This window comes from Panthera onca, chromosome B2 (genome assembly GCF_046562875.1).
Source record: "Panthera onca isolate mPanOnc1 chromosome B2, mPanOnc1 haplotype 2, whole genome shotgun sequence".
In the NCBI taxonomy this organism is placed as follows: Eukaryota; Metazoa; Chordata; class Mammalia; order Carnivora; family Felidae; genus Panthera; species Panthera onca.
The window spans coordinates 117,804,981-117,832,113 of record NC_138343.1 but is presented as its reverse complement, the minus strand read 5'-3'; the positions used below and the strand labels follow the sequence as shown (position 1 = coordinate 117,832,113).

The 27,133-nt window shown below is 38.1% G+C and overlaps 1 protein-coding gene across 5 annotated transcripts in view; it reads right to left on the bottom strand.

Moving 5' to 3' along the window:
- AKAP7 (A-kinase anchoring protein 7) overlaps window positions 1–27,133 on the bottom strand; it is a 151,949-nt gene that overhangs the window by 121,891 nt on the left and 2,925 nt on the right. For all 5 annotated transcript variants that reach the window (XM_060616671.3, XM_060616675.3, XM_060616669.3 and 2 more), the window contains exons 2-3: window positions 23,159–23,296; window positions 6,917–7,056 (exon numbers count right to left, since the gene is read on the bottom strand). In XM_060616671.3, coding sequence (XP_060472654.3) covers window positions 6,917–7,056; window positions 23,159–23,296 — 278 coding nt within the window. The remainder of the gene's footprint in view (window positions 1–6,916; window positions 7,057–23,158; window positions 23,297–27,133) is intronic.

Below are 27,133 nucleotides of genomic sequence, written 5' to 3'. Positions count from 1 at the left end.
CTGTTTAAAATTCAATAAAATCATTAAAGCTTATCTGTCACCATAATCCCAGCTATTGACAGTACTGCACAGGCACATTTTAAAAACCTAATACTATAGAGTCACATTTAAATATTATATTCAAAGAAACTTTCAAAAATAAGAGCATTATTAAATCTTAAATATTTCACTGAGTATTATCTTTGTGTCTAGAAAATAAAAACAAACATCCATCTGTTAAACCTCAGCACTAAGCGATATTCCACATGCCTAAAAATAATGCAATAAGAAAATACATGTTTATATCTTTTAAGTTTTCTAATTGACTCGAAGCATATATATATGAGTGCAGATAAAAACCCTTAACATTATGTACCTCTGCACGAGGGAGAGAAGTTACATTCTAGCACAGAGTACAAGAATGTCTTTGACCTCAACTTTTGACATTATTTTCAGAATTTTTCTAAGGTGTTAACTTATATTGTTCCTAAATTTGCTGCCTCATTAATATTTACCAGAATTATCACTTCAATTTGCTACATAATTTTTCTTCAATGCTGAATACTTTCATTTTTCTCGCTTGTCTACAACCATGAAAAGAACTTGAAAAATTGGTAACATAGCAAAACTGGAGTAAAAGTAAAAAGTCCTTCCGAAATAGGAGAATTTTCTATGTCTACCAAATGCTCAACATATACACCATGATAGCAAATACTTTTACAATTATATTTCCCAGGCAAGAATTGAATGACTGAATGCACAAATCTACTTTTATTATTTTTATAAGACCAGCAATTTTCACATTACTAAATGATGAAATATGGAATTAAAGGTTACAAATGCCTTTTAAAACACCCAGAGAAAAATCATATCTTTCCAATAGTATAAAAAAATTATCTGGGGCGCCTGGGTGGCTCAGTCGATTAAACATCCAACTTTGACTCAGTTTCTCACAGTTCATGAGTTTGAGCCCTATGTCGGGCTCCAGGCTGACAGCTCAGAGCCTGGAACCTGCTTCAGATTCTGTGTCTCCCTCTCTCTCTAACCCTACCCAGCTCATACTCTGTCTCTCTCTCTCTCTGTCTCTCAAAAATAAAATATTTTTTAAAAATTAAAAAAAAGTATCTTCTAAAAAATTAATATACTCCTGAATTCAATCAATTTCTAATTGTTCCCTTGTACTTCAATGTTGATTTACCTTATATTTATTACTAGTCATAAAGAAAGCCCATAAAACCAACATGAGTAATCCAACTAGAACTAATTAAACAATTCTAAGCATTTAAGAAACATATAGGATTTATTATAACTCCATTAGATTCTTTTATTCTTTATTTTTATTTTTAAACTAATGTATAATTGCAGGTAATGGAGAAACACATCCTTTCACATACTTGCAACTTGGATATTTTATCCAGTCATTCTAGTGCATTTTCCAATTCTATTTCTTAAAAGTATGAAATTATGGGGGCGCCTGGGTGGCTCAGTCGGTTGAGCGTCCGACTTCGGTTCAGGTCATTATGTCGCAGTTGGTGAGTCTGAGCCCTGCACTGGGCTCTGTGCTGACGGCTCAGAGCCTGGAGCCTGCTTTGGATTCTGTGTCTCCCTCTCCCTCTGCCCCTCCCCCACTCACCCTCTGTCTCTCTCTGCCTCTCAAAAAAATAAAGAAACGTAATAAGAAAATGTTTTGAAGTATGAAATTATGATTTTCCGTTAATGAAGAACTTCAAACATCTAAGAATGTGTTTAAAAATCAAAGACCCATGTCAGTCTGAACATTTTCTTCTTTAAAACTAGATGCCAACAAGTAGAGGCCAAAAGTAGAGCAACTCATTGTGAGTGTGCGAGCTTCCAAAGGCTTGTTTGCAGGTCACTTAATTGGAACTTGGAATACAGTCTCCCATTGAAACAATGTTATAAATGCTGCTTCTTTTCCCAGGCCTTCCCACAAAAGCTCATAAGCAGTTTAAAAAAGAAAATTAACATTTGATACTTTAAAACAAACAAACAAAAAGGATGTTCATAGAAAAGATGTAAAATGCACCTCCTAATCTCCTCCCACCCTACCTCTCCTCTCTGTATTTGTATGTACACCTGCTACTAAGCACAAATAAGTCTCTTGAGAGGGAAACATTAAATTATTTGGTTTCCAGGTCACTTGACACCCGCATTCCCCACTACTATGAGTTACGCGACCCTCAAAGGATGGCTGTTCAACCTATATTATGAAACCAACATTGTAACACTGTATTTCTTATTTGTGAATTATTGTAAATGTTCTGGTTGCAACTTGGTATGCCACGAATACGTCTTCAGCCCTGAAATGACAGTATTTTGTGTGTGTGTATTTCTGCTCCTGCCAAGCTTTGCTCTAGGTACTGGGAATGAGCCGAAGACTTTGTGAGGAAGACAAACAAGTTCCAATTGCAAGAATGACAGATCACAAAAGGAAAGCTATGAGACCTTGGAGGTGGCAAACTAGGGGGTGACCAAGGCAGGTGGTCACAGGTGAAGAGGTTTGAGCTGAGATTTTGACATTAACAAAACCAAGAGGGGATGAAAGAAAACTCCTAGACAGAAAAGGTTTCCTCTGGGGGGAGAGGGCCCCTGGCAAGTTCAGGGCCAGAGGGACTCAAGCAGAAGGAACAAGTGCCAAAGTGGAGAAGGTTGAACCATGTAGAACCTCACAGGACATGGTAGAGTCTTTGTCTTTATCCTAATACCAACAGGAAAAGAGTGAAGTATATAAGCGGGTGACATGTCCAGATTTGGGTTTAGAAAATAATCATTATCACCTCCATTTTACACCTAAAGAAATGGAAGCTACGGAAATTAAGTAACTTGACCGACATCCACAGAGGAGTTTGCAGCCCAGATGGTACTCAAACAAGACGTGTAGGACTCCAAAGTCGCACTCTTCCCGATCCCACACCACCTCCCAGAAGGTAAGAAGCAGACACGATGGCTACGGCAGCTTATGGATGAAAACTAAGAGCTGCAGACCGTTCTCTCCCATCCCCTTCCTCTGGTCACTTTAGTGGCCCAAATTCTGAACTAAGCCTCAGAAAGAAAGAACTTCTCCAGCCCCTTTCCTCTCCAACCCCTCTCCTTGTCCTTCCCCACCAGTCACCCCATTGATCTTCACAGTCAGAACAAGGCTAGGAGAGGAAGGACAGGCATGAAAGGGACACAGAGCTGCTGTTCAGACTACCAGGGGCGCCAAGAATGAAGGTGTGAAGGGGCGCCTGGATGGCTCAGTCGGTTAAGCATCCGACCTTGGCTCAGGTCATGATCTCGCAGTTCACAGGTTCGAGCGCTGCGTCAGGCTCTGTGCTGACAGCTCAGAGCCTGGAGCCTGCTTCGGATTCTGTGTCTCTCCCTCTCTGCCCCACCCTTGCTCATGCTCTGTCTCTCTCTGTCTCTCAATAATAAATAAACGTTTAAAAAAATTTTTTTAAAGAATGAAGGTGTGAAGGGAGACAGACTCCATGAAGGGCCTCATTAAAGCAACTTATAGAAGTGCTTCCCAAACTTCTATAGTGCAGTGGAAAAATCTCTAAGCAGCAAATCAAAATAAGGAACCCGGGGTCTTGTCCAGTCCCGACGTCCTTGGGGAAGTCGCTTTGCCTATTTCACATTCTGGGTCCTTAGGACCTGGCGTGAGACTTCTCACTTCAGCAGCACCACCTTTGACTTCTGGCTTTCTTCTAACTCCCACATGTACATATAACCCTAAATTTCAAAGAAAACCTGCCCAAATAAATCAAGGTATTTTAATATATTTAATATACAATTGCTAATGACATTAAAGTTTGTATCACCTCGGGGCACCTGGGTGGCTCAGTTGGTTGGGCATCCGACTTCAGTTCAGGTCATGATCGCACGGTTTGTGGGTTTGAGCCCCACATCGGGCTCTGTGCTGACAGCTCAGAGCCTGGAGCCTGCCTTGAGTTCTGCGTCTCCCTCTCTCTCTGCCCCACCCCCACTCACGTTCTGTCTCTCTCTCAAAAATAAATAAACATTAAAAATAAATAAATAAAAAATAAAAAAATTAAGTTTGTATCACCTAAACACTTTTAAGCATTATAACGGTTTTTACTGGCATGTACCAGTAAAATCAGAATCTAATTCTTTACTGCATTAAACTCTAAAACCTTGCATTGCTAGGTTATACAAATTTCTCTTATGTATCTTCTTTCCCCAGCTAAACTGTATCTCACGGACTAGAAATTTCTTGGAATGCCTCAATAAAATTTATTTTTTTTCTTTTAATATTTATTTCTTTGATTTCAACTTCATTTGCTTTGATTTTTAAAAATTCATTAGCATTCCCTAGAAACATTCCAGTTAAATAAGGGGAGAAACAAACTTAAAATGTGCCTCCTGTTAAAAAGAAAACCACAGGCACCTGGGGTGCCTGGGTGGCTGGGTCAGTTTGGTGTCTGACTTCTGCTTGGTCATGACCTCACTGTTCGTGAGTTCGGGCCCCGCATCAGGCTTTGTGCTGACAGCTCGGAGACTGCTTTGAATTCTGTGTCTCCCTCTCTCTCTGCCCCTCCCCTGCTCAGGCTCTCTCTCTCCATCTCTCAAAAATAAATAAACACTGAAAAAACGTTGTTGTTTTTTTTTTAAAGAAAACCACAGGCCCAACATGGGCTCTTAACACATGTTAAGAGCCTTACGTCAGCAAACCAAGACTTAACATGTAACTTAAGTGCAGTTTCAGCCCCCCAGGGATGTAACCAGTCAACACACAATTTCCTGGTCAGCACTAGGAAACTTCTGACAGACCCCTTCCATTCTCCTTCAGAGGGTGTCCCCGCCTAACACGATGGATTCTTTGCTAATTGTTTCCTTCTTTCCCCTCCCTCTCTCCCTTTAAAATCCTTTCCTTTTCCGCAGTCTTGGGGAGCACTTTTCTGTCTGCTAGATGGGATGCTGCCCGATTCATGACTCGTTCAACACAGCCAACTGGATCTTCAGATGCACTTGGAATTTCTGTCGTTTTACACTGGTAAAAGAGATCATACAGAAATTCAGATCTGCTTCTCAAATCGGGCCAAGATATGAAAACGGTCGGCCTTCCAAGTAAAGTGTTCTTTCCTCCCTCACTGCTTCACCAGTTTGAATTAGATACTGTAGCTCTCGGCCACATACAAGGGTTTCTTAGTTTGTGCCAACTGGCTGGTCCCATTTCCTATTATTCATACCACATAAATTTTCCAGATTTTTAATAGATTTTTACCCAAGTTTATCATGCAGTATTAAACTTGTACAGGGAGTAATTTTTAAAGAAACTATGTCACAATAATCATTTCCATGCACAGGACTGAGCCGCAAGAAATCCCACTACTTTCCCAGCAGAGATTTCAAATCCCTCTTTTTCTACCTGGTCACTGCTTTCTGCTTCTGAAAGGTTCCTCAGTTGTGGTGAACAAACAGAGAGAACCTTGACATGCCATCTGGCAACACACTCAAAATTATTACTTAAATATGACTGTTTAATATTTTTTCTAAATTACTGTTTAAGTACATTTTATTGTTTAAATAGGATTATTTATAGGGCACTTGGGTGGCTCAGTCAGTTAAGTGTCTGACTTCAGCTCGTCAGGATCTCATTGTTCATGAGTACGAGCCCTATGTTGGGCTCTGTGCTGACAGCTCAGACCCTGGAGCTTGCTTCGGATTCCATGTCTCCCTCTCTCTCTGCCTCTCCCCCACTCACTCATGTGTGTACTCTCTCTTTCTCTCTCTCTCTCTTAAAAAAAAATTAATAAATATTTTTAAAAATTTTTAAATAGGATTATTTCCAAGGAACTACCCTACAACCCAGCAACTGCACTACTAGGTAATTATGCAAAGGATACAGATGTACTGCTTCAAAGGGGCACATGCACCCCAATGTTTATAGTAGACTATCAACGATACCCAAAGTATGGAAAGAGCCCAAATGTCCATCTCCTGACAAATGGATAAAGATGTGGTACATATATATACAATGGAATATTACTCAGCCATCAAAAAGAATGAAATCTTGCTATTTGCGACAACGTGGATAGATCTAGAGTGTATTATGCTAAGTGAAATAAGTCGGTCAGAGAAAGACAAATATCATATGATCTCACTCATCTGTGGAATGTAAGAAGTAAAACAGATGAACATAGGGGAAGGGAAGGAAAAATAAGATAAAAAGAGAGGAAGGCAAACCACAAGAGACTCTTAAATACAGAGAACAAACTGAGGGTTGCTGGCAGGGTATTGGGTGGGGTGAGTGGCATTAAGGAGGACACTTGTTGGGATGAGCACTGGGTGTTATATGGAAGTGATGAATCGCTAAATTCTATTCCTGAAATCATTATTATATTATATGTTAACTAACTTGGATTTAAATTTCAAAAACATGTAAGATGATAGTAAAAAAAAAATAAAAATAAATAAATAGGATTGTTTCCTATGGAGCCCACCTAAAATACCACCAAAAACACTTAAGAGCTGAGAGCAAATGGGCTTACAAGCATTTAGTGTAGCTTAAATCTAATTTAAAATAAAACTTTATAGTAAAAACAGTTGTTTTTTAAATAGCACCTCTAAAACGAATCAATAAACAAACAAACAAAAAACAGAAACAGAGCCATAAATACAAAGATCTGATGGCTGCCTGAGGGGAAGACAGTGCAGGGAAGGGCTAAAGAGGTAAAGTAGAGTGGGGGAGGTACAGAATGGAGGTACAGGTACAGAATGGAGGAGTCAGGAGTTGAAAGGCACAGCACAGGGACTTTGGTCAATGGTATAGTAATAACGCTGTATGGTGACAGATGGTAACTACGTGGGTCATGAGCACAGCACAACGTAGACCGTCAAAGCACCATGTTGTACAACTGAAACTAATGTAACATTGTGTGTCAACTACACTTCAATTAAAAAAAAAAAAAAGCACCTCTTTGTTGGTGATCGGAATGGATAGGAAATAGTTGGGTTGATAATCTTTTTGCTTTTTTTTCTTCTTCTTTATCTGATCTTTACTGATCCGTTCATTTTCTTTACTTCTCTCCAAATTTATGTGAGGTACATCAGTGACTAGAGGGAGAAAGTCAAACAATAATATGTCTAATGGATTTAAACAAAGATAATTTAGTAAAAAAAAAAAAATAAAAAGGAAACAAGCACTACATAAATAGCAATCATTCATAATAGTCATTTTCAAATTTAAAGTAGGAGCTAGCAACTATTCTGTAAAGGACCTCAGAATAAATATTTTAGGCACTGCAGATCATATGGTCTTTATCAAAACTACCCAAGTCTACTGTAGACAAACGTAGATGAAGAGGTATAGTTGTGTTCCGATAAAACTTTATTTACAAAGCAGATAGTTAGCCAGATTTGGCCCATTATCTAAAGCACAACTAACAACCATTCTCTCCCCCATGCCACAAGTTTCATGATACTAGAAAAGATCACTTTTTTCATACATCTTGTAAATGTACATTTGTGACTCCCACAACATAACCACTCATAGCAATGCCACTCAAAGTTTGGTTTGTGGTCAAGGTCATGCTACAAACTTGGAAAAATTTAGATTGCTTTAGAAACTTTCATAGCAAGTAGGCAAAGAAATTCTGTCTACTGAACTTTGGCTTCTATTATGTGTGGGGTTTTTTTCATTTTTCTAATAGTTCATCTTTTACCGTATTTTACACAAGTATCAGTTGGCAACAAATAGGAAATCAAAAACAAAAAAAACTGGTCCTTAACCATAGATAATTGAGAAGCACTTAGCTACTTGTTAAAGTCACCTTCAAAAGACTCATTTATAACACCCAAAATAGTAATTATGAAGCTATGTCCCCAGAAAGAATTACCAAATCAGTATGAAATGCCATGGCTTCCTTTTTCAGATTTGAGCAGGAGGTCCCCTATGCATGCAAAACTAACATTGATTGAGTTTTCAGGCTGTGTCTTCCCGAACATTAGCTTACTATTCAAAATGGAGTGCCTTATAGAGACTTTGTAAAAATTCAAATATAATTGTATACTCTGAGGTATCATTCCCGAAAGGAGTGGGAGGAAGAAAACATCTTATTTACATTCAATCCTATGAAGCTGGCTCCATCTTTGGGATCAACTCTTACTGACCCTGGTGATCACCTGCACATAATGCCTTAAAAAGGTCTGTGGGGAAAGTCTGAGCTCAAGCAATAATGCAGAGTCTGTGTGTCTATGCGATCCTGATCTAACTCAACTCCTTATTAAATACAAGGAAACGGAAGTGCAGAAAAACTTAAAAACTACTCAATGTCATGGAGTCAAATGTGGCATTTAGACCTTTTAACTCTCTCTACCTAGTGTATTTTCTATTAGATCAAACTGCTTCTCTGTCAAAGTTCCGTAAAACCAAAGAGCAGAAGTCATTTTCCTTATCCTAGTGTTCTATTTTTTTTCCAACATTTTACTTTTTTAAGTAATCTCTACACCCAACATGGAGCTCAAACTTACAATCCCAAGATCAAGAGTCGCGTGCTCTAAAGAGTGAGCCCGCCACTACTGTTCTTTAAAATATCAAGAGCAGGGGCACCAGGCTGCCACAGTCGGAGGAGCATGTGACTCTGGACCTTGGGGTCAGGAGTTCAAGCCTCATATTGGGTGTGGAGATCACTTAAAAATAGGTGGATAAACTTTCAAAATATTTTTTAAAATAAAAAATAAAATATTAAGGACAATTTTTAAATAAATGTCACAAATAGTGTCTTAATGTTAACCTCTAGAAAATGAGTAGAATATGTTAAAAATTTAAAAACTCAGGGTTTGTGGAAACATGTGCTTTCTTTCTAGGACTAACACACACTTGTGACATCCAGAAGGTGGGGGTAAATTAAAAGCAAGGGGACCTGGGTAATAAGTCTGACTAAGTCATTAAGAGTTAGGACAAAATTATCTGGTGTCTTTGTGCATCCACTTCCCTACTACCGATGATTTATATGGTTAAAATGATACATCTTCACAGAGAATACATATTTGAAATATAAATTATTACTTTCTTTTACATACATGAGCGTGTCAGAACTTTATAAATCCTATTGCTAAGAAAAAGTTTCCAGCATTCTCATCTGCATTATGAGCATTATCAGAATTGCCTCATGTGATGCCACTGGGTTTTATTCCACATGCAATTCTTTAAATATGGAAAATGACATCAATATGCTGTTGAGCTGCTTGTAATTTTAGACATCTAAGAAACAGTCCTACATTTGACTATAGTAACACAAACTAAATCTACTAATTTTAAACAGAAGCCACAGAATATGCTAATAAAGTACCACATATATTTTAAATCCATGCCCAAATATATTTCTAGCCCACCTCCATCTGCTCTTAGTAAAATGGTACATTAGAAATGGAAACCAATTTTAGTATAGTCTAGATCAGAGTTTGTGGGTTAGAATCCTGGCTCCCCTACTTACTGGCTGTGTGATCTTAGATTAGTCACATGAACTCTCTTTACTTCAGTTTCCTCCTAAGTTGAGAATAATAATATTAGCTACCTCACAGGGCCATTTTTGAGTGAGTTAATACATGAAAGCTCTTAGACTACATTCTGGTACAAACTAAGCACTATAATTAGCTATAACTATTAGGTGTTACCCAGAGCTCAAAAGAATTAGGGAGATAAATGTGTATCTGCTAAGATCATTTAGAAAACTCCAAAAGTAAACTGACATACAGTATAAAGTATCCATTGTTTTTCATCATCCAGACCACTTGTATCCCCTATGATTATATAAAATGAAAAATAATCTTAAGCAGTTTTTTAAAAATTAAATATAATACTGCAAAATAGTTCTAAAGTAAAACACCCATTTTTTAAAGTAAAATCACAAATTAATTCTAGATAAGTTCTCAGCATCCTTCTTTTTACATCCCATTGTCCAAATCAGGACACAACCCCAAACAGCACCGGAAGCCGAGATAGTATCTGCCAGTTCCCAACCTATGCCTATGTGGAAAAAGAAATCTACAAAAGGAAAAAAGGAGGGGGAACAGAAGTTGGCAAGGCAACTAGCCAGGTCTATTTCAGTCCTGCAGAGGCAGCACTAGATACTGAAAAGAGCATTAACCCCAAGACTAATCTTCCAACAAGCATCTTCCTATCAAGTCACTTCATTTCTCTATCTGCAAACTCAAAAAGTTGGCCAATCCTTAGAGAAATAGCTTATTCTAGGTCTGAGGCATAAAATATACCAGAGGATCCTGGCTCTTCAAAGACTCCTGGCACCATGTCAGAAGGTCTCTAGAACCAGTTTGAAAGTCCCAACACTGGCCAATGATGGCACAATTTAAGCATCAAATAGAATCATCACTTCAACACAATACGAAATTCAGAGCATTTTTGCAGCAGTCTTGCCAATATTCCAAAACTTATCAAGATTCCTTAATCTGGGGTGTCTGGGTGACTCAGTTAAGCGTCTGACTAGAATGTAAAGGGCAGAGGAACACATTAAGTGACCATAATGTAGGTACTTCTATACAACTTCATTTCTTCAAAACACACACACACACACACACACACACACACACACACACACACACACGAAAGAAAGGAGAACTACAGATGAAAAGAAACTGAAGAGATGTGTCAATCAAATACAATGTGTGGACTTTACTTCCTAATTCAAAACAATTTTTTTAATTACGACAGAGAAGTGTGAATACTGACATAATATTTGATGATATTAGAAATTACTCTTATTTTTTTGTCATGAGAAGCATATTTTGGATATGCTTTTTGTTAAGTATCCTTATCTTTTGAAGACACATACTTAAGTATTTACAGATAAAATATATCTGGAATATACTTCAAAATAATCTAGTGAGGAAGAGGTGATATAAATAGATGAGGCTCAGTCTACTATTCTACTTTTGAATATGCTTGAAATTTGCCATAATTTTTTATATATATATATATTTTTTTTTTTAAACACCCAGGGGCATAGGAAGGACAACTAGATAATCTCTATCTAGAGTCTCTTCTAGTTATAGTTTTCTGTGTTCTGTGATAAAGGTACTAACTTAACACCCATAACAATTAGGACTCTCATGGTAAAATTCGATCAAGAATGGTGTCCAGCAGCTCCTGGCTGGCTCAGTTGGAAAAGCATGCGACTCTTGATCTCGGGGTCGTGAGTTCAAGCCACACACTGAGTGTAGACATTACTAAACAAAAATAAATAACCTTAAAAAAAAGATGTCCAAACTAATAATCCAGCTGATTTTATAACCTCTAGTTCATTTCAAAATTAACATAGTAGAAAGAGAATCCTGAACCCAAAGTCTAGTTTTTCTTGTTTTTTTTTCCAAACTGCTAGTATCAACCCACTACTAGGTTACTAAATCAACATAGAAGATAATTTAAAAGCACTTTTTAAAACCTAGAATAGAATGGAATATGGTGGGGTGGAGTAGAATGAAATGGAAGAAAATGTTGTAGACTACAATACTACAGAACAGGATAGAATAGAAGTAACATTCCACCTGCTTATGGCGGGTCTAAGTACTGCTCCATGAATTTGAAGGTTTTTCATGCACGTGTGTACTGGATGGCAACATGAATGTATTCCTTACTGTGCACTAAGACACTGAATTGTTTCTGCTATATTTTACTCAATAAGAACAGGCTTAAAAATGTGGTATTGGGGGCCTGGGTGGCTCGGTCGGTTGAGCATCCGACTTCGGCTCGGATCATGATCTCACGGTCCGTGAGTTCAAGCCCCACGTCGGGCTCTGTGCTGACAGCTCAGAGCCTGGAGCCTGTTTCAGATTCTGTGTCTCCCTCTCTCTCTGCTCCTCCCCTGTTCATGCTCTGTCTCTCTCTGTCTCAAAAATAAATAAACGTTAAAAAATTTTTTTTTTTTTTAAAATGTGGTATTTAAGAGACCACTGAGGGGCACCTAGGTGGCTCAGTCAGTTAAGCGTCCAACTTCAGTCTAGGTCAAGATCTCACCGTTCCGACTTCAAGCCCCACATAGGGTTCTGTGCTGGCAGCTGGGAGCCTGGAGCCTGTTTCAGATTCTGTGTCTCCCTCTCTCTCTCTGCCCCTCCCCTACATGTGTTTGTTTCTCTCTCTTTCTCTCAAAAATAAATGAACATTAAAAAAAATTTTTTAAAAAAAAGAGAGAGAGAGAGACCAGAGACTTTTAGCATTTTCAGTTTTATACCTTATCTGTTCAAAACTAAACTATGCAGCCGCTCTGGAAAACAGTGTGGAGGTTCCTCAAAAAACCAAAAATAGATCTACCCTATGACCCAGCAAGAGCACTGCTTAGGAATTTACCCAAGGGATACAGGAGTGCTGATGCATAGGGGCACTTGTACTCCAATCTTTACAGCAGAACTCTCAACAACAGCCACATTATGGGAAGAGCCTAAATGTCCATCAACTGATGAATGGATAAAGAAATTGTGGTTTATATACACAATGGAATACTACGTGGCAATGAGAAAGAATGAAATATGGCCTTTTGTAGCCACGTGGATGAAACTGGAGAGTGTGATGCTAAGTGAAAAAAGCCATACAGAGAAAGACAGATACCATATGTTTTCACTCTTATGGATCCTAAGAAACTTAGAAGACCATGGGGGAGGGGAAGGAAAAAAAAAAAAGTTAGAGAGGGAGGGAGCCAAACCATAAGAGACTCTTAAAAACTGAGAACAAACTGAGGGTTGATGGGGGGGGGGGGGGGGGGGAGTGAGGGGAGGGTGGGTGATGGGGATTGAGGAGGGCACCTGTTGGGATGAGCACTGGGTGTTGTATGGAAACCAATTTGACAATAAATTTCATATTAAAAAAAAACAACAAAAAAAGAACAAAAACTAAACCGTTCTTCCTGTAGCGACTTATTTTTGCCATTTCAAACATTCCATAAGTCCATTCTACAGATATCCAGAGAAGGAAAACCATAACCTTGGAATATAATAGTCATAATTGTATAACAACTCTTTTAAACAATTCTGGTATCATGAGAATGAATTGGGTAAAATCCCAATTCAAAATACCTCTTAAAGGGTCACCTGGGAGGTTCAGTCAGTTGAGCACCCCATGCTGTCAGCACAGAACCTACCTGGGATTGTCTCCCTCTCTCTCTGCCACTCCCAGGCTCAGGTGCACACACGCACTCTCTCTCTCTCTCTCAAAAACAGATAAACATTTAAAACAAACAAACAAACAAAAATAACTCTTAAAAACAAACAAACAAAAATCCTCTTGGTAAAAATAAAGAAGTACAGAGTTTTTCTTTTTTTTCTTTTAATTTTTTTTAATGTTTATTTATTTCTGAGACAGAGAGAGACAGAGCATGAGTGGGGGAGGGGCAGAGAGAGAGGGAGACACAGAATCTGAAACAGGCTCCAGGCTCTGAGCTGTCAGCACAGAGCCCGACGTGGGGCTTGAACTCACGGACCGCGAGATCATGACCTGAGGCGAAGTGGGTCGCTCAACCAACTGAGCCACCCAGGCGCCCCAAGAAGTACAGAGTTTTTCTAACTTCCCTTAGCTTTCTCTAATCTTATCCATAACTATTTAACTTTCTTTCCAACTGGATTACCTAAAATTTTCTTTTATGGGCACCTGTCTGGCCCATTCAGTAGAGCATGTGACTCTTGATCTCACAGTTGTGAGCTGAAGCCCTATGTTGGCATAAAGCTTACTTAAAAAATAAATAAATAAAAATAAATAAAATTTTCTTTTGTTAGGCATCACTGCCAGGGTAAAGTTGGAAATTATATAACAAGAGCTGGGCAAAAAAGAAAAAGAATCCTGTGACTACTTATTGCTATACCACAGTTATATTTGCCCTTGTAATAAGTTTATTATTTCTATTTTTTAATTCAGTGAGTCCTGCGTATTTATGGTCAGGGTTACACACTGAGCCCAATACCTCTTTTCCCTGGTTTGCATATCTTCTTTGCCTTGTATTTGCAAATTTAATTTGTATGGCCAGAACATAAAATCTCCTCTTTCCTTATCTAACTTCATTTTATTTCTAACTTTGAAATCACAATCTAAATTCTAAAGTACAATCTGCAATTATTCTTTTAATTTACTTTATATGAAAATATAATGAGCAAAGTATTCATGTAAAATCTAGTTTACTAATAAAAGCATTAAAGATCAGTGACCACAGAAGCAAAATGGAAAAAGCTTTGACCATGCACCCTGGGTCTTTCACTGGATTAGAGCTCATAACCTCATCTCATAAATTTAATTCATTACACTGCTAATTTTCATAACGATTTCAGTAGCCATTTCATTGTACTCTAATGAATCTGGTCCTGTTGATAAAGGCTGAAATTCTCTGATCCGTGCATGTGTTTTCTTACCCAAAGCACATGTCATTTTATGCAATTTATCTAGTTTTTCCTTAAGTTTTATTTATTCCCTCAAAAAAAAAATAAACTACAAGAGAATGAATTATGAGAGAAATTACTTTAATTGCTATTGTTGGTTGATTGTTTTCAGACCTCCTCTTAGCCAAAAGGCTGAAAACAGACTAGATTCTTGTTTTGATAATCTTTTCTTTTTTTCTTGTCATATAAGCAGTCAAAATCTTTGAAGTAACCATTTTTAAAACTCCTCGATTTATGACTTAGAATATTAACTTCTCTATTTCATAGCATTACTCCCCCTTATTATCTGAGTAATCTTTAGCAAATTACTAAAACTTTCACAAAAAAAAACTTTACCTCCCTCATTGAGTTTCTCTGAGGATTAAGAAAATATAAAGCATTTAGCGATGTGTTGGACACCCTTGATAACATGATTATAAAATACTGCTGTCAAGATGAAATTTTTTTTAAATATTTAATTTAGCAAGTATACTTGGGCAAAAACTTTGCTGAGATTTATAAAATTTTACACGTATTAACAAGTTGAATCCTCTCAACTCCTGAAATAGCTACAATTATAATGACAATTTTCCAGATAATGAGACGGAGACTTAGACATTTGCTCAAAGGACACAATAAGGAAGCATAACAGCATGGTGTTGGGATAACTAGACAGCTACATGGCAAAGAATGAAACTGGATCACTTTCTTACACCAGACATAAAAATAAACTCACAAAATAAATGTGAGATCCGAAACCATAAAAGAAAAGGCAGTAATCTCTTTGACAGTTTTCAGCAACATTTTTCTAGATGTCTCCTCAGGCAAGGGGAAAAAAGGCAAAAATAAACCATTGGGACTACACCAAAATAAAAAGCTTTTGCACAGCAAAGGAGACTATCAACAAAAGAAAAAACAACCCACTGAATGGGAAAAGATATTCACAAATAATATATCCAATAAGGGGTTAATACCCAAACTATATATTGAACTTATACAAAACCAAAAAAACAAAAAAACAAAAACAAAAAACAAAAACTTAAAACATGAGCAGAGAACCTGAAGAGACATTTTTTCCAAAGAAGACATACAGATGGCCAACAGACACATGAAAAGATGCTCATCAGGAAACTAATTATCCAGAAACTACAGATCAAAACCACAATGAGATATCACCTCACACCTGGCAGAAGGGCTAGACTCAAAATGACAAAAAATAAGCAGCATTGGCAAGGATGTAGAGAAAAAGGATCTCTCATGCTGTTGGTAGAAATGCAGGTTCGTGCAACCACTGTGGAAAACAGTATGGAGGTTCCTTAAAGGGGTGCGTGGATGGCTCAGAAAGTTAAGCATCTGCTTCTTGATCTCAGCTCAGGTCATGATCTCATGGTTTGTGAGTTTGAGCCCCATATCAGGCTCTGTGCTGGTGGCACAGAGCTTGCTTGGGATCTCTCTCACGCACACACACTCAAAAATAAACTTTAAAAAATAAAATTTAAAAACAGAAATACCATATGATCCACTAATTCTACTAGTGGGTGGAAAATGAAAATGCTAATTCAAAAAATATATGCACCCCTATGTTTATTGCAGCATTATTTATAATAGCCAAGATATGAAAACAACCCAAGTGCCCATGGATGGACGAATGGATAAAGAAGATGCAGTATATACATGGGAGTATATACACTGTATATACATCATATGTATATATATATATATACATATACACACATACATACACACACACACACACACATATATATATATACACATACATACAATGGAATATTACCCATAAAGAGAATGGGATCTTGTCATGTGCAACAACATGGATGCAGCTGGAGGGTATTTATGCTAAGTGAAATAAGTCAGACAGAGAGAGATAAATACCATATGATCTTACTTATATGTGTAATTTAAAGAAATAAATAAAAAAACAGACTCTTAAACACAGAGAATAAACTGATGGTAAAGGGGATTAAGAGGTACAAACTTTGAGTTATAAAATAAATAAGTCATAGAGGTAAAAAGTACAACATTGGGAAAACAGCCAAAAATACTGTAATAATGTTGTATGGTGACAGAGGGTGACTACATTTATCATGATGAACAGAGTAATGTACAAAATTGTTGAATCAGTATGTTGTACACCTGAAACAAACATAACATTGTATGTTAATTACACTCCCAAAAAATTTTTTTGCGGGGGGGACGGAGATGGGCAGAGGCAGAGAGGGAGAGAGGGAGAGAGGGAGAGGGCGAAGGAGAGAGAGAGAAAGAGAAAATCTTAAGCAGACTCCATGCAGCCCAATATGGGACTCAATCCCAAGACCTTGGGTGAAATCAAGAGTCAGATGCTCAACTGACTGAGCCACCCAGACACCCCCTGAAAAAAAAATTTTTTTAATTGATTTAAGTAGTATCTACACCCAACATGAGGTTTGAACTGACAGCCAGCCAGACACCCTCAAAAAATTTTTTTGAAGAGAAAGTGTAGAACCCTGTCAGTCTGACTCCACAGCCCTTGCTTATAACCACCACAGTTTAACACTATTAGGAATAATGTTATTGGACATGATCAAAGAGGAATAAGTTTATCCAACTTTCTATTTAGTGAATCAATGAAGCTTACATTTTTAAAAGCAAGTTTTTAAGCACATTTAAAAATTCTAATTGTAGGGGCGCCTGGGTGGCTCAGTCCATTAAGCTTCTGACTTCGGCTAGAGACATGATCTCACTACTCATGGGTTCTAGCCCTGTGTCGGGCTCTGTGCTGACAGCTTAGAGCCTGGAGCCTGCTTCTGATTCTGTGTCTCCCCCTCTGCCCCTCCCCCACTCACACTCTGTCTCTGTCTCTCTCTCACACAAAAATAAACACTTAAAAACATTTTTTTAATTCTAATCGTATTTTTTCATAAAAAGAATAAAAGCCACTCATAAAAAATTAGCAAAAGGAGCTAAAAAATTGCTCAAAAAATCGCTATCTTAACACAACCACTATGAATTCTGGTGACAGGTCACACAAAGTACTTACACTACTGTAAACAAACAACGCATACTTTTTTCTACCTACTTTTTGACTTTGCACTGAAGGTATGAAATATTCCTCCCAACACAGTTTTCAGAAATATTATTTTCATAACAACATGTAATTACATAATGTGTAATTTAAAGCATTAGTATAGCTTACTCAATCACTCTCTAATTTTGGACATTTGGGGTTTTTCTCCCAATATTTCTACTATTTAACAGACACTGTAACACATATATTTATGAATAAGACCTTTTTCCACAAGTAAGACTATGTCCTTGCATTGGGAATCCCATGAGTGGATCTATCCCGTGTCTGAACATTGCTGGAGGTCCCAACAAACTCCATTCTAAAAGGACTCAGTACATTGTCACAAGCAAGGTAGACAGGACATTAAAAGCACTGCATATTATTTTGAAATTGATATTTTTGAAAAAGATATTGCCAATCTGATAAGTTATAGCCATATTTTAAGGTACATCCTTTAATACATCTGAAGTTGGATAACTCTCCGTGTATTTATTTACTAACTGAATTTTATCTTCTACTTTGCCCAGGACCATTATTACCTGACACACTGCAGGCACTCAATGTGTGTGGAATGAATTAATGTATTTATTGGGATTTTCCAATGTTTTTTGTTGTCTTGTGTGTTTTTCTAAGGGAAAAAGATAAAACCTTTGTAGTATTTGACACAAATATTTGCCTTAAGCCCTTTCATAAAAATTTGGAATGTGTACTCCATGTTTCCCCAATCAATTAGAGATGATACAGAACATAACTGATCTTTTTTATTTTTTTTTAAAGTTTATTATATATTTTTTTAGTAATCTCTATTCCCAAAATGGGGCTCAAACCCATGACCCCAAGATCAAGAGGCAAGAGGCATACACTCTTCTGAATGAGCCAGCCAAGTGCCCCTACTTTATCCTTTTTTAAAATTGACTCACCAATTTGACAGTAAATTTCATATATTAAAAAAAAAAATAAATAAATAAATAAAAGGAAAAAAAATGAATAAACGTTAAAAAAATTTAAAAAATTAAAAAATAATAAAATAATAAAATAAAATTGACTCAAGAGAGGCCTCTGAGTGGCTCAGTCAGTAAAGCATGCAACTCTTGATCTTGGGGTCGGGAGTTCCAGTCCCATGTTGAGCACAGAGATTACTTCAAGAAAAAAAAGAAGTTAAAATTGACTCAGGATAATCACTTACTACACCAGGTGTTAAGATTCCATCTTTATTTGACACAGCATTCTTCTATAAAAAATTTTATTCCAGAAAAGGTAGGTTTCAATCAGTATTTTAAAATACTTAAGAGTTGAAGAACTTTTTAAAATACATCTTAATGATATTAGCTAATAAACAAGTAACAAAATAATTTCCCAGATCTTTTTTTTTTTTTTAATTTTTAATATATGAAATTTACTGTCAAATTGGTTTCCATACAACACCCAGTGCTCATCCCAAAAGGTGCCCTCCTCAATACCCATCACCCACCCTGCCCTCCCTCCCACCCCCCATCAACCCTCAGTTTGTTCTCAGTTTTTAACAGTCTCTTATGCTTTGGCTCTCCCAGATCTTTAAAGTCTCCAATAATTACAACGTTAGAATTCTGTGTGAGGTAAAATAAAGATAATAACTTTGATATGAGAACTGAATTCTATACTTATGAAAGAAAAAAGGCACTCAAATATTTTATTTTGAATCTTGATTTAAAATGTGGCTTGATAGGTAAGGGCCATGATTCTCTTAAGAGAACTGAGTTGGTTAAACGAAAGCTCTCCACCAATTTACAGTCCATGGGAAGCACACTAAGCTATTGCTTCCAGCAGCAGAATGACTCTTCGGTGCAGACTCTCATTCAACTTTCAGAGGCAAGACTAACAGCAACTCCAAGCATTTTCCGGATGGTTTGCTGGGTTTCTAACCAACTAACCACTGACACTTCCATCTTGTAGAGAGAATAGACCCACCCAGGCCCAGGTCAACAACTCAGTGAGGTTATATTTTCTCCCAGAATATGTTCAACCTATAGAGCCAGAAGATGTGACTTAGGTTGTATTGCTTCCTCAATATTTGTAGAAGATTTTCTTTCACACTTACATTTAGATAATTTATTTCCAGTGTGTATATTTATATTCTAATATATATAGTTCTAATACGTTTTATGTTTAATTCAGCATAAAATTCAATACATTTTATATTGCAGCATATAGTAAAATAATCTCTTCTCAAAAACAAAACAAACAAAAAACGTAAACACCCATTTTGGCCAACCAGACCACATGACACCTAATCGTGACACAGCACCCACACTCAAGGTAACACAGTTGGCGCCTAAGACCCTCTGAACCAAGCATTTGGGGAGGAGTTTTCTTATTGGCAAGGATTCTCCTTCCCACGATGTTCTTGTTAGCACTACTTTCCTCGTCACCCTGCCAGGGTTTCTATCGGCAAGAATGTCTTGGCAGTTAACTCACACTTTCCACCCACCAAAGGAAACTAAAAGAACCAAAGGCAACAACCAGCAACTTCAGAATTTTAAGGTTGTCGTCTACCACAGGCCAGTAAATTGGTTACATTTCCATGTTAATAAATGTAAGAGAAAAGCCACACGAAGTCCATTCAAGCCACAAACCAGTTTTGGATACAAACACTATTCCTATAGCTATCTTAAGTTGAAGGGTTGACAACAAAACTCCCAGTTCTTGTGCATTTCTATAAAAATCTCATTTCACAAAAACTAGCTAGTAGTTTCTAGTTTGCGAAGAATTTTAGTATTTGTTTCTAGTGTCTTAGTAAATGCTATTATAAAAGTGAGAGAGAACAAGTTGTCCCCAAATAATGAAGGGATATGTTTCAAAGCTTTTGTAAATAGCATTTGTGCATTATTTTACATCTCTCATGGCCCTCTTGCCCACATTACCTCCTCTGATCTGTAGAGCAACGCTGGGAGGAAAACAGTAGGGAATTCCATATGGTTCACAGTCGAAAAGCCCAGCTCACACAGTTTAAGTGTCCAGGGCTAAACGAGTAGAAAATGAAATAACCAAAACTCAAAACCCAAGTTTTCTGTTTCTCTCATACCACACTGACTGTGTGTAACTGGGAGCTTAGAATTTGAAATCTATCTTTCCACAAAAATAATATTGTACATGGTGGTTTGGAGTCTAGACTAACCCACAAAGCCCTCTAACTCACAAAGACTGAACTATCCAAAAGTACTATACAGCTAAAAATGGACTTATGTGTGAGCCTGGGTGGCTTGGTCGGTTGAGCGCATGACCCTGGATTTGGCTCCAGTCATGATCCCAGGGTTGCCGGATGGAGCCCTGCTTCGGGTTCTATGCCGAGCACGAAGCCTGCTTGGGATTCTCTCTCTCCCGCTTTGCTCCTCTCCCCCATTCACAAGTGCGCTCTTTCCCTCATTAAATAACTTTTTTTTTAATTTTAAAAAAAAAAAAAAAAAAAAAAAGGACTTGGGAGCCTCAGTGGCTCAGTCAGTTAAGCCTCTAACTTCGGCTCAGGTCATGACCTCACAGTTCGCGAGTTTGAGCCCTGCATTGGGCTCTGTGCTGACAACTCAGAGCCTGGAGCCTGTTTCAGATTCTGTGTCTCCCTCTCTCTCTGCCCCTCTCCCACTCGTGCTCTCTCTCAAAAAATGAATAAACATTAAAAAATTAAAAAAAAAAAAAAAAAAAAAAGGACTTGCGTGGACTGACCCAAGCCCCTAACTTACACGCATAACACTTCTTTAGTAATAAATATAACATATACTGCAGGGAAAAGATCCTATCTGTATAAACGATTAGCTAACCTTCCCAATGCCCATCCTCTGAAGAAGTGGCTAGTCCATTCAGAGCAGGAAAGGAGTGCAGAGCCACAAACACATCCCCTTCCTTCTTTCTGGTCCCAGTGGTCATTGTTTCTCCTCACCAGTGGAGATCTAAGAATACAGCAGCTTCAGAAATAGTATTTGCTCTCTGGGATTCTGGCAGTATCTCTCTGTCAGTCCCAGGTAAAAGCTGTTTGTTCAAACAGATAAGCTCCGTGTCAGTTATGTAAAGTCATAAGTACCTAGAGCTGGAAGGGTAGACAAGTCCCCGTCTTGTTCCAGCCTAACTGATGAGCACTCCAGTGGGAATGATTCGAATTGGAACAGGGCTGAGGGGCAAGAAGGGTGGATGGGAGATGCCCATCACAGGCATGTAGGCATGGCTACTCAGGAAAATTCTGCTTTATTTTACCTCCAAGTTAGAGAAAGTAATGAAATCAGAAAGAAGGGATTGCATTTTTTAGATAACACTCAAGGCATTCGCTCAAAAAATGGAAAATTAAAAGGAAAACATGATTAAATCCTTGCTATGCTTGCCCCTTGTTTCCAAAGGATACCTTCTTCCATCTAACAGGTATAGTACTTCTTCAAATGAAGGCTCCTTGAACAGCTGTAAAACCCCTAAAAGCGGCTCTTCTCTACAGGCTAGCTGTAAAGGATAAGACAGGAAACCGTGCCCTGCCTGAGGAAACACCTCTTTGTCCTTCCTTTTCCCCTTAGATTATGGAATGGAGAAAAAATTACCAGAGATTTAATACATTTTAAGTATCCCTCTCTCCTTCTATCATCCCAAAACATAAATCAGCCTTGCTGGGTAGGAAGACAGTGAGATAGAGAGCAGTGTGGTTTCTGAGCCTGGATGACCACCAGAATCGCATGGGATGTTTAAAAACAAAAAAGATCCCCTGGCCTAACACAAAGGTGGAAAAGAGGAATCTGTACTTTTCCATCACTCCACAGAAAATCCAGATGATCAGCTAAATCCAAGGACAGTTAATATAAAGGAAAGAACCCTGGATGGTTCATACTTATCCACCAGGCCTGTACTCTTGTCAAACCTCCAGGATGCTTCCCAGGACACCTAATAACCCCACATCCAGGTCAGATGCCTCTCTTGACACACCCTCGCCCCATACACCCCCAAAGCATCCTGCACAACATTCGTCTCAAGAGATTGTAACTGTTCACCAAAGAAATGACTAACAAATCAGAAATCACAGATTTTGGAAGTAGTTATTTTCAACTGTGTGAATTTAGCTAATTAACTTCTCTGAGTATCATTTTTTTCTTAGAAATGAAGAGATTAAACTAATTCTCTTAATGTTTACTTATTTTGAGAGAGAGAGAGAGAGAGAGAGAGAGAGAGAGAGAGAACACGCAGGGGTAGGGGGAGAGGGAGACAGAAAATCTTAAACAAGCTCCATGCTGTCAGCACAGAGTCTGACACACAGGGCTCGAACTCATGAACCCCAAGATCATGACCTGAGTAGAAACTAAGAGTCAGACGCTTAACCGACTGAGCCACCCAAGCGCACTCTAATTGTTCTTCCAAACTACCACCTCGATTTGTTGTTCAAATTGCAAACTAAACAATGAGAGTAAGTAAGGACCCCAAGAAGACAGAGTCCACACCCATGGAGGCAGGAGTGGGCCCAGCCCCTTCTACCACCTGGACAGATGTTCCTTGCAAGGTGGCAAGGAACCCCACAACGGGGGAGAGCCAACTAATTTCTTATGGATCCTCTAGTTATAGAACCTCGTCAAGATAAAACCGTATCAAATGATAGCCAGGCTCTACAGAAGACAGCAAAGTAAGGGGCACAGAGTATACAGTCAATAAACATTTGTAGACTATATTGGTGCTTTCAGTTGTTTTCTATTCGCAAGTAACCTGGATGGTAGGCAAATCTGCCTTGTTTTCAGTACTTACTTGCACACTCATCTTGAATATCTACGGTGGCAAATGGCATGTCTATCAGAGAATCCATAGCACTAGCTTCAAACTCTTCTTCTTCAAATGCTTCCGTTTCTTTTGACACGTTTTCACACTCACTAGACTCCATTCCTCCTGTAACATACCAAAAAGAAAAATGTATTATTTAACTTATTTTTGAACATTGTATCCTACACTAAAACAAGTCACCTGAATTCAATATAAATTAACATCTCTTGAGAAATGACACAACTTGTCTTCAAACATACTGTAAACCTAAGTATTATTTATATCCTATTCTACATTTTTACAATGCACTTTTATGTCAAACAGCATTAATAATTTTCTGAAGCACAGTATTCAACTCAGGGTTAGACGGAGACAGTTAATCAACAATCCTCAAGATCTTTTGTAGCTATCTTTTCTTCATTCTAAAATTGCATTTTTGGGGCACCTGGGTGGCTCAGTCGGTTGAGCGTCCGACTTCAGCTCAGGTCACGATCTCACGGTTCGTGAGTTCGAGCCCCGCGTCAGGCTCTGGGCTGATGGCTCAGAGCCTGGAGCCTGCTTCCGATTCTGTGTCTCCCTCTCTCTCTGCCCCTCCCCCATTCATGCTCTGTCTCTCTCTGTCTCAAAAATAAATAAACATTTAAAAAAAAATTTAAAAAATAAAAATAAAAAAACAATTGCATTTTTTTCCGCACACTTTTGAAAACAAATAACGTTTTGTCAGTCTCCTTCGTGTTTATTTTTAACAATATGATTTATGTGTACTCATTTGTACAAGTTCTAACCTTTATTTTTTTTCCAATAAAGACTTTTAAATTTTTTCTCTCCATTATTATATTCATATTGGAAATTCAGTTTAAAAGGCAAGGCTCTAAATATGCTTCCTAGAAATTCAATGATTAAAAAGCAAAAGATCTTATAGCTTCCTTCACAGGCCTCCCAAGGACATTTGCTAGTATTAAAGCCACATTTCACATTTGGTCTTTGTTTTGTTTTCTTGTTATGGATGGAATAGTCTATGTCTCGGGTGGAGGTAAAGGGAAAGAGGGTGTCTGTTCAAGCTGATAAAGTTAACTGCAAAATGTATCAGTAGGTGGTAGTTCCAGTACCATTATTCTGCAACACTTTTATTGAAAGAACATAAGTGTGGTTTGAAGTAGGACTGAACAAAATCTTGGGATAATTGTATTTACTAAAGACTAATTTACCATGAAAGGTATTAATGAAGTTATTTATTTCATTTTGTTGTAATCCTCTATTTTCAAATATAATACCTAAAAAACACACTCCATTAAAAATATGGCTTATAATATGGGGCACCTCGGTGGCTCAGTCGGTTGAGCATTCAACTTCAGCTCAGGTCATGATCTCAACGGTTCATGAGTTCAAGCCCCGCATCAAGCTCCGTGCTGACGGCTCAGAGCCTAGAGCCTGCTTTGGATTCTGTGTCTTCCTCTCTCTCTGCCCCTGCCCTGCTTGCACTCTCTCTCTCTCTCTCTCAAAAATAAATAAACATTAAAAAAATAATAATTTAAAAAAGAGGGAGGAAAGAAGGAAAGAATAAAAGAATATGGCTTACAGTATACAACATAACTATCACTGAAGGTCATAGTTAACATATATATCCAAAAAATCTAAATTTTTATTGCAATCTGAGTGGTCTCTATTGTTCTCACATACACACCACACATGCACGTGCACGCACACACTCATCTATTTTCTAGATATAAGCAAAAAAAAAACACAAAAAGATTTTTATATAAATTAGTCGTGTTAAATACCAAAACAAACAAAAGCATCAGTACATTCTTAATAATGATGCTATTTATCAAGTACGAGTGCCTGGCACTCAAGTGTTCAACAAATATTATTTTAGCATGAGTCTAATCATGCTTACAACTATTTGAAATATGTGAGAACAAGTAAAGGTTCCCTCTCTATTTTTTGCTTGCATTGAAAAATACAAATGCAGTTTATACCGAAACAAAAATTTTAATAATAGATCGACACACATCTAGCACCTTTGGGCACTTGCAGCTACATGTAAAGAATCATTACTGACCCGCTTACACTTGAAAAGGTAGCAGCAAAGAGTATTTGGGCAGTTAAATATGCACAAAGCTGAATGAAAATCAGAACAAAATGAAACAAACCCAACTTTCGTTTTTCTCTATTGTATCCTTAGCCTAAGAACCTGTTACTAAGCTCTGAAGAACTAATGTACCCCATGGTCACTGTAATTAAATACTGTAGAATATACTTGAAATTTGCTGAGAGACCTTAAGCATTCTCATCCAAAAGAAGTATGTGAGGGGATGGATGTGTCAATTAACTTGACTGTCGTAATCCTCTCACAATACATTATAGAAAATCATCACGCTGTACACTTTAAATATATACAATTTTATTTGTCAATTACATCTCAATGAAGCTGGGAGGAAAAAAATAACTCAGTGACATGAAATTGGCCATTAGCACTGACATTTCAATTGTAGCTCTAAAGTCCATGTGCCACTTGGAAATAGACTGGATTCTTGACAATACATGGAATGGCATAAGAGGCTGACTTCTGGGCTCTAATCATACACTTTGAAGGCAAAAGGAAAACTTGAAAAGCATGATGAATTAAATTTTGTCATTTTTTAAATGAAAATAGTTCTTGAAATACTTTAGTTTCTCTCGAGCTCAATTAACCAATAGAGGACAGGGTGATGTGGATCCCTCTAGCTACACCAAAAGGAGACTCAGGAAAGGACAATGGTGATAACAGAGGCATTTAGGTAAAGAGGCGAGGCCAGCTGGCTGCTGTAACAGAAAGGGCCTGCAGGGCTCCTGGGGGGCTCAGGTCATGATCTCGCGATTCCTGAGTTCAAGCCCCGAGTTGGGCTCTGTGCTGACAGCTCAGGGCCTGGAGCCTGCGCCGGATTCTGTGTCTCCCTCTCTCTCTGCCCCTCCCCTGCTCTCTCTCTCTCTCTCTCTCTCAAAAATAAACACTAAAACAAATTAAAAGAAAAGAAAGAAAGGACTTGGTACCAGAAATCAGAAGGCTGGCATTCTAGGGTCGTGTTGCTCCCACTCACTAGCCATGTGATCCCAGGCAACTCATACCAACTCTCCAGGCCCGACTATTTATCTCCTAGATGACATCGTTGTCCTAGTTGAAAAATTCTAAATCCTGGCTGCATTTAGAATCACCTGGAGCTTTTTAAAATTACCAATGTCTCGGTCCCACTCCAGGACAATCAAATCAGAATCTCTGGAGATCAGGACAGCTGCTGGTATTTTCCTAAAGCCTCACAGGGTGATTCTAATACGCAATCGAAGTTTTAAAATCACTGCTCCAAAAGATCCCCTTTCAACTTCTTCCATACCTTGATTCTACACCACACCAGGAGATTATGTTAACAGTTGAGAATAATCAACTTAAAAGTGAAAACTTAGGGGTGCCTGGGTGGATCAGTCGGTTAAGAGTCCTACTTCAGCTCAGGTCATGATCTGGCGGGGAGTTCGAGCCCTGCGTTGGACTCTGTATTAACAGCTCAGAGCCTGGAGCCTGCTTTAGATTCGGTCTCCCTCTGTCTCTGCCCCTCCCCCACCCATTCATTTTTTTCTCTCTCTCTCGCTCAAAACTAAATAAACATTAAAAAAAAAAAAAGTAAAAACTCAGATCAGATGTTTACTGTTAGGGAAAACTTTCTTATCCCCAGCTCAGGGCTGAGTTAGGGAATCCTATCCCCTTCCCAGTACCTAGTGCTTCCTCCAGTCATAGGACAAATACACAATGTGGTACGTCTCCATTAGTCTGTCTTCTCCTTTAGACACTAAGCTAAAGTAATCATATATAATTTACCACTGAAACTGGGACACTTTTGAAAGTGAAAGAGGACACTTTTCATAATTACACCCCTACCAATAAGTATGGTCCCCATATAAGTCCCTTAAGTGCCACACCTTCTCACTTGA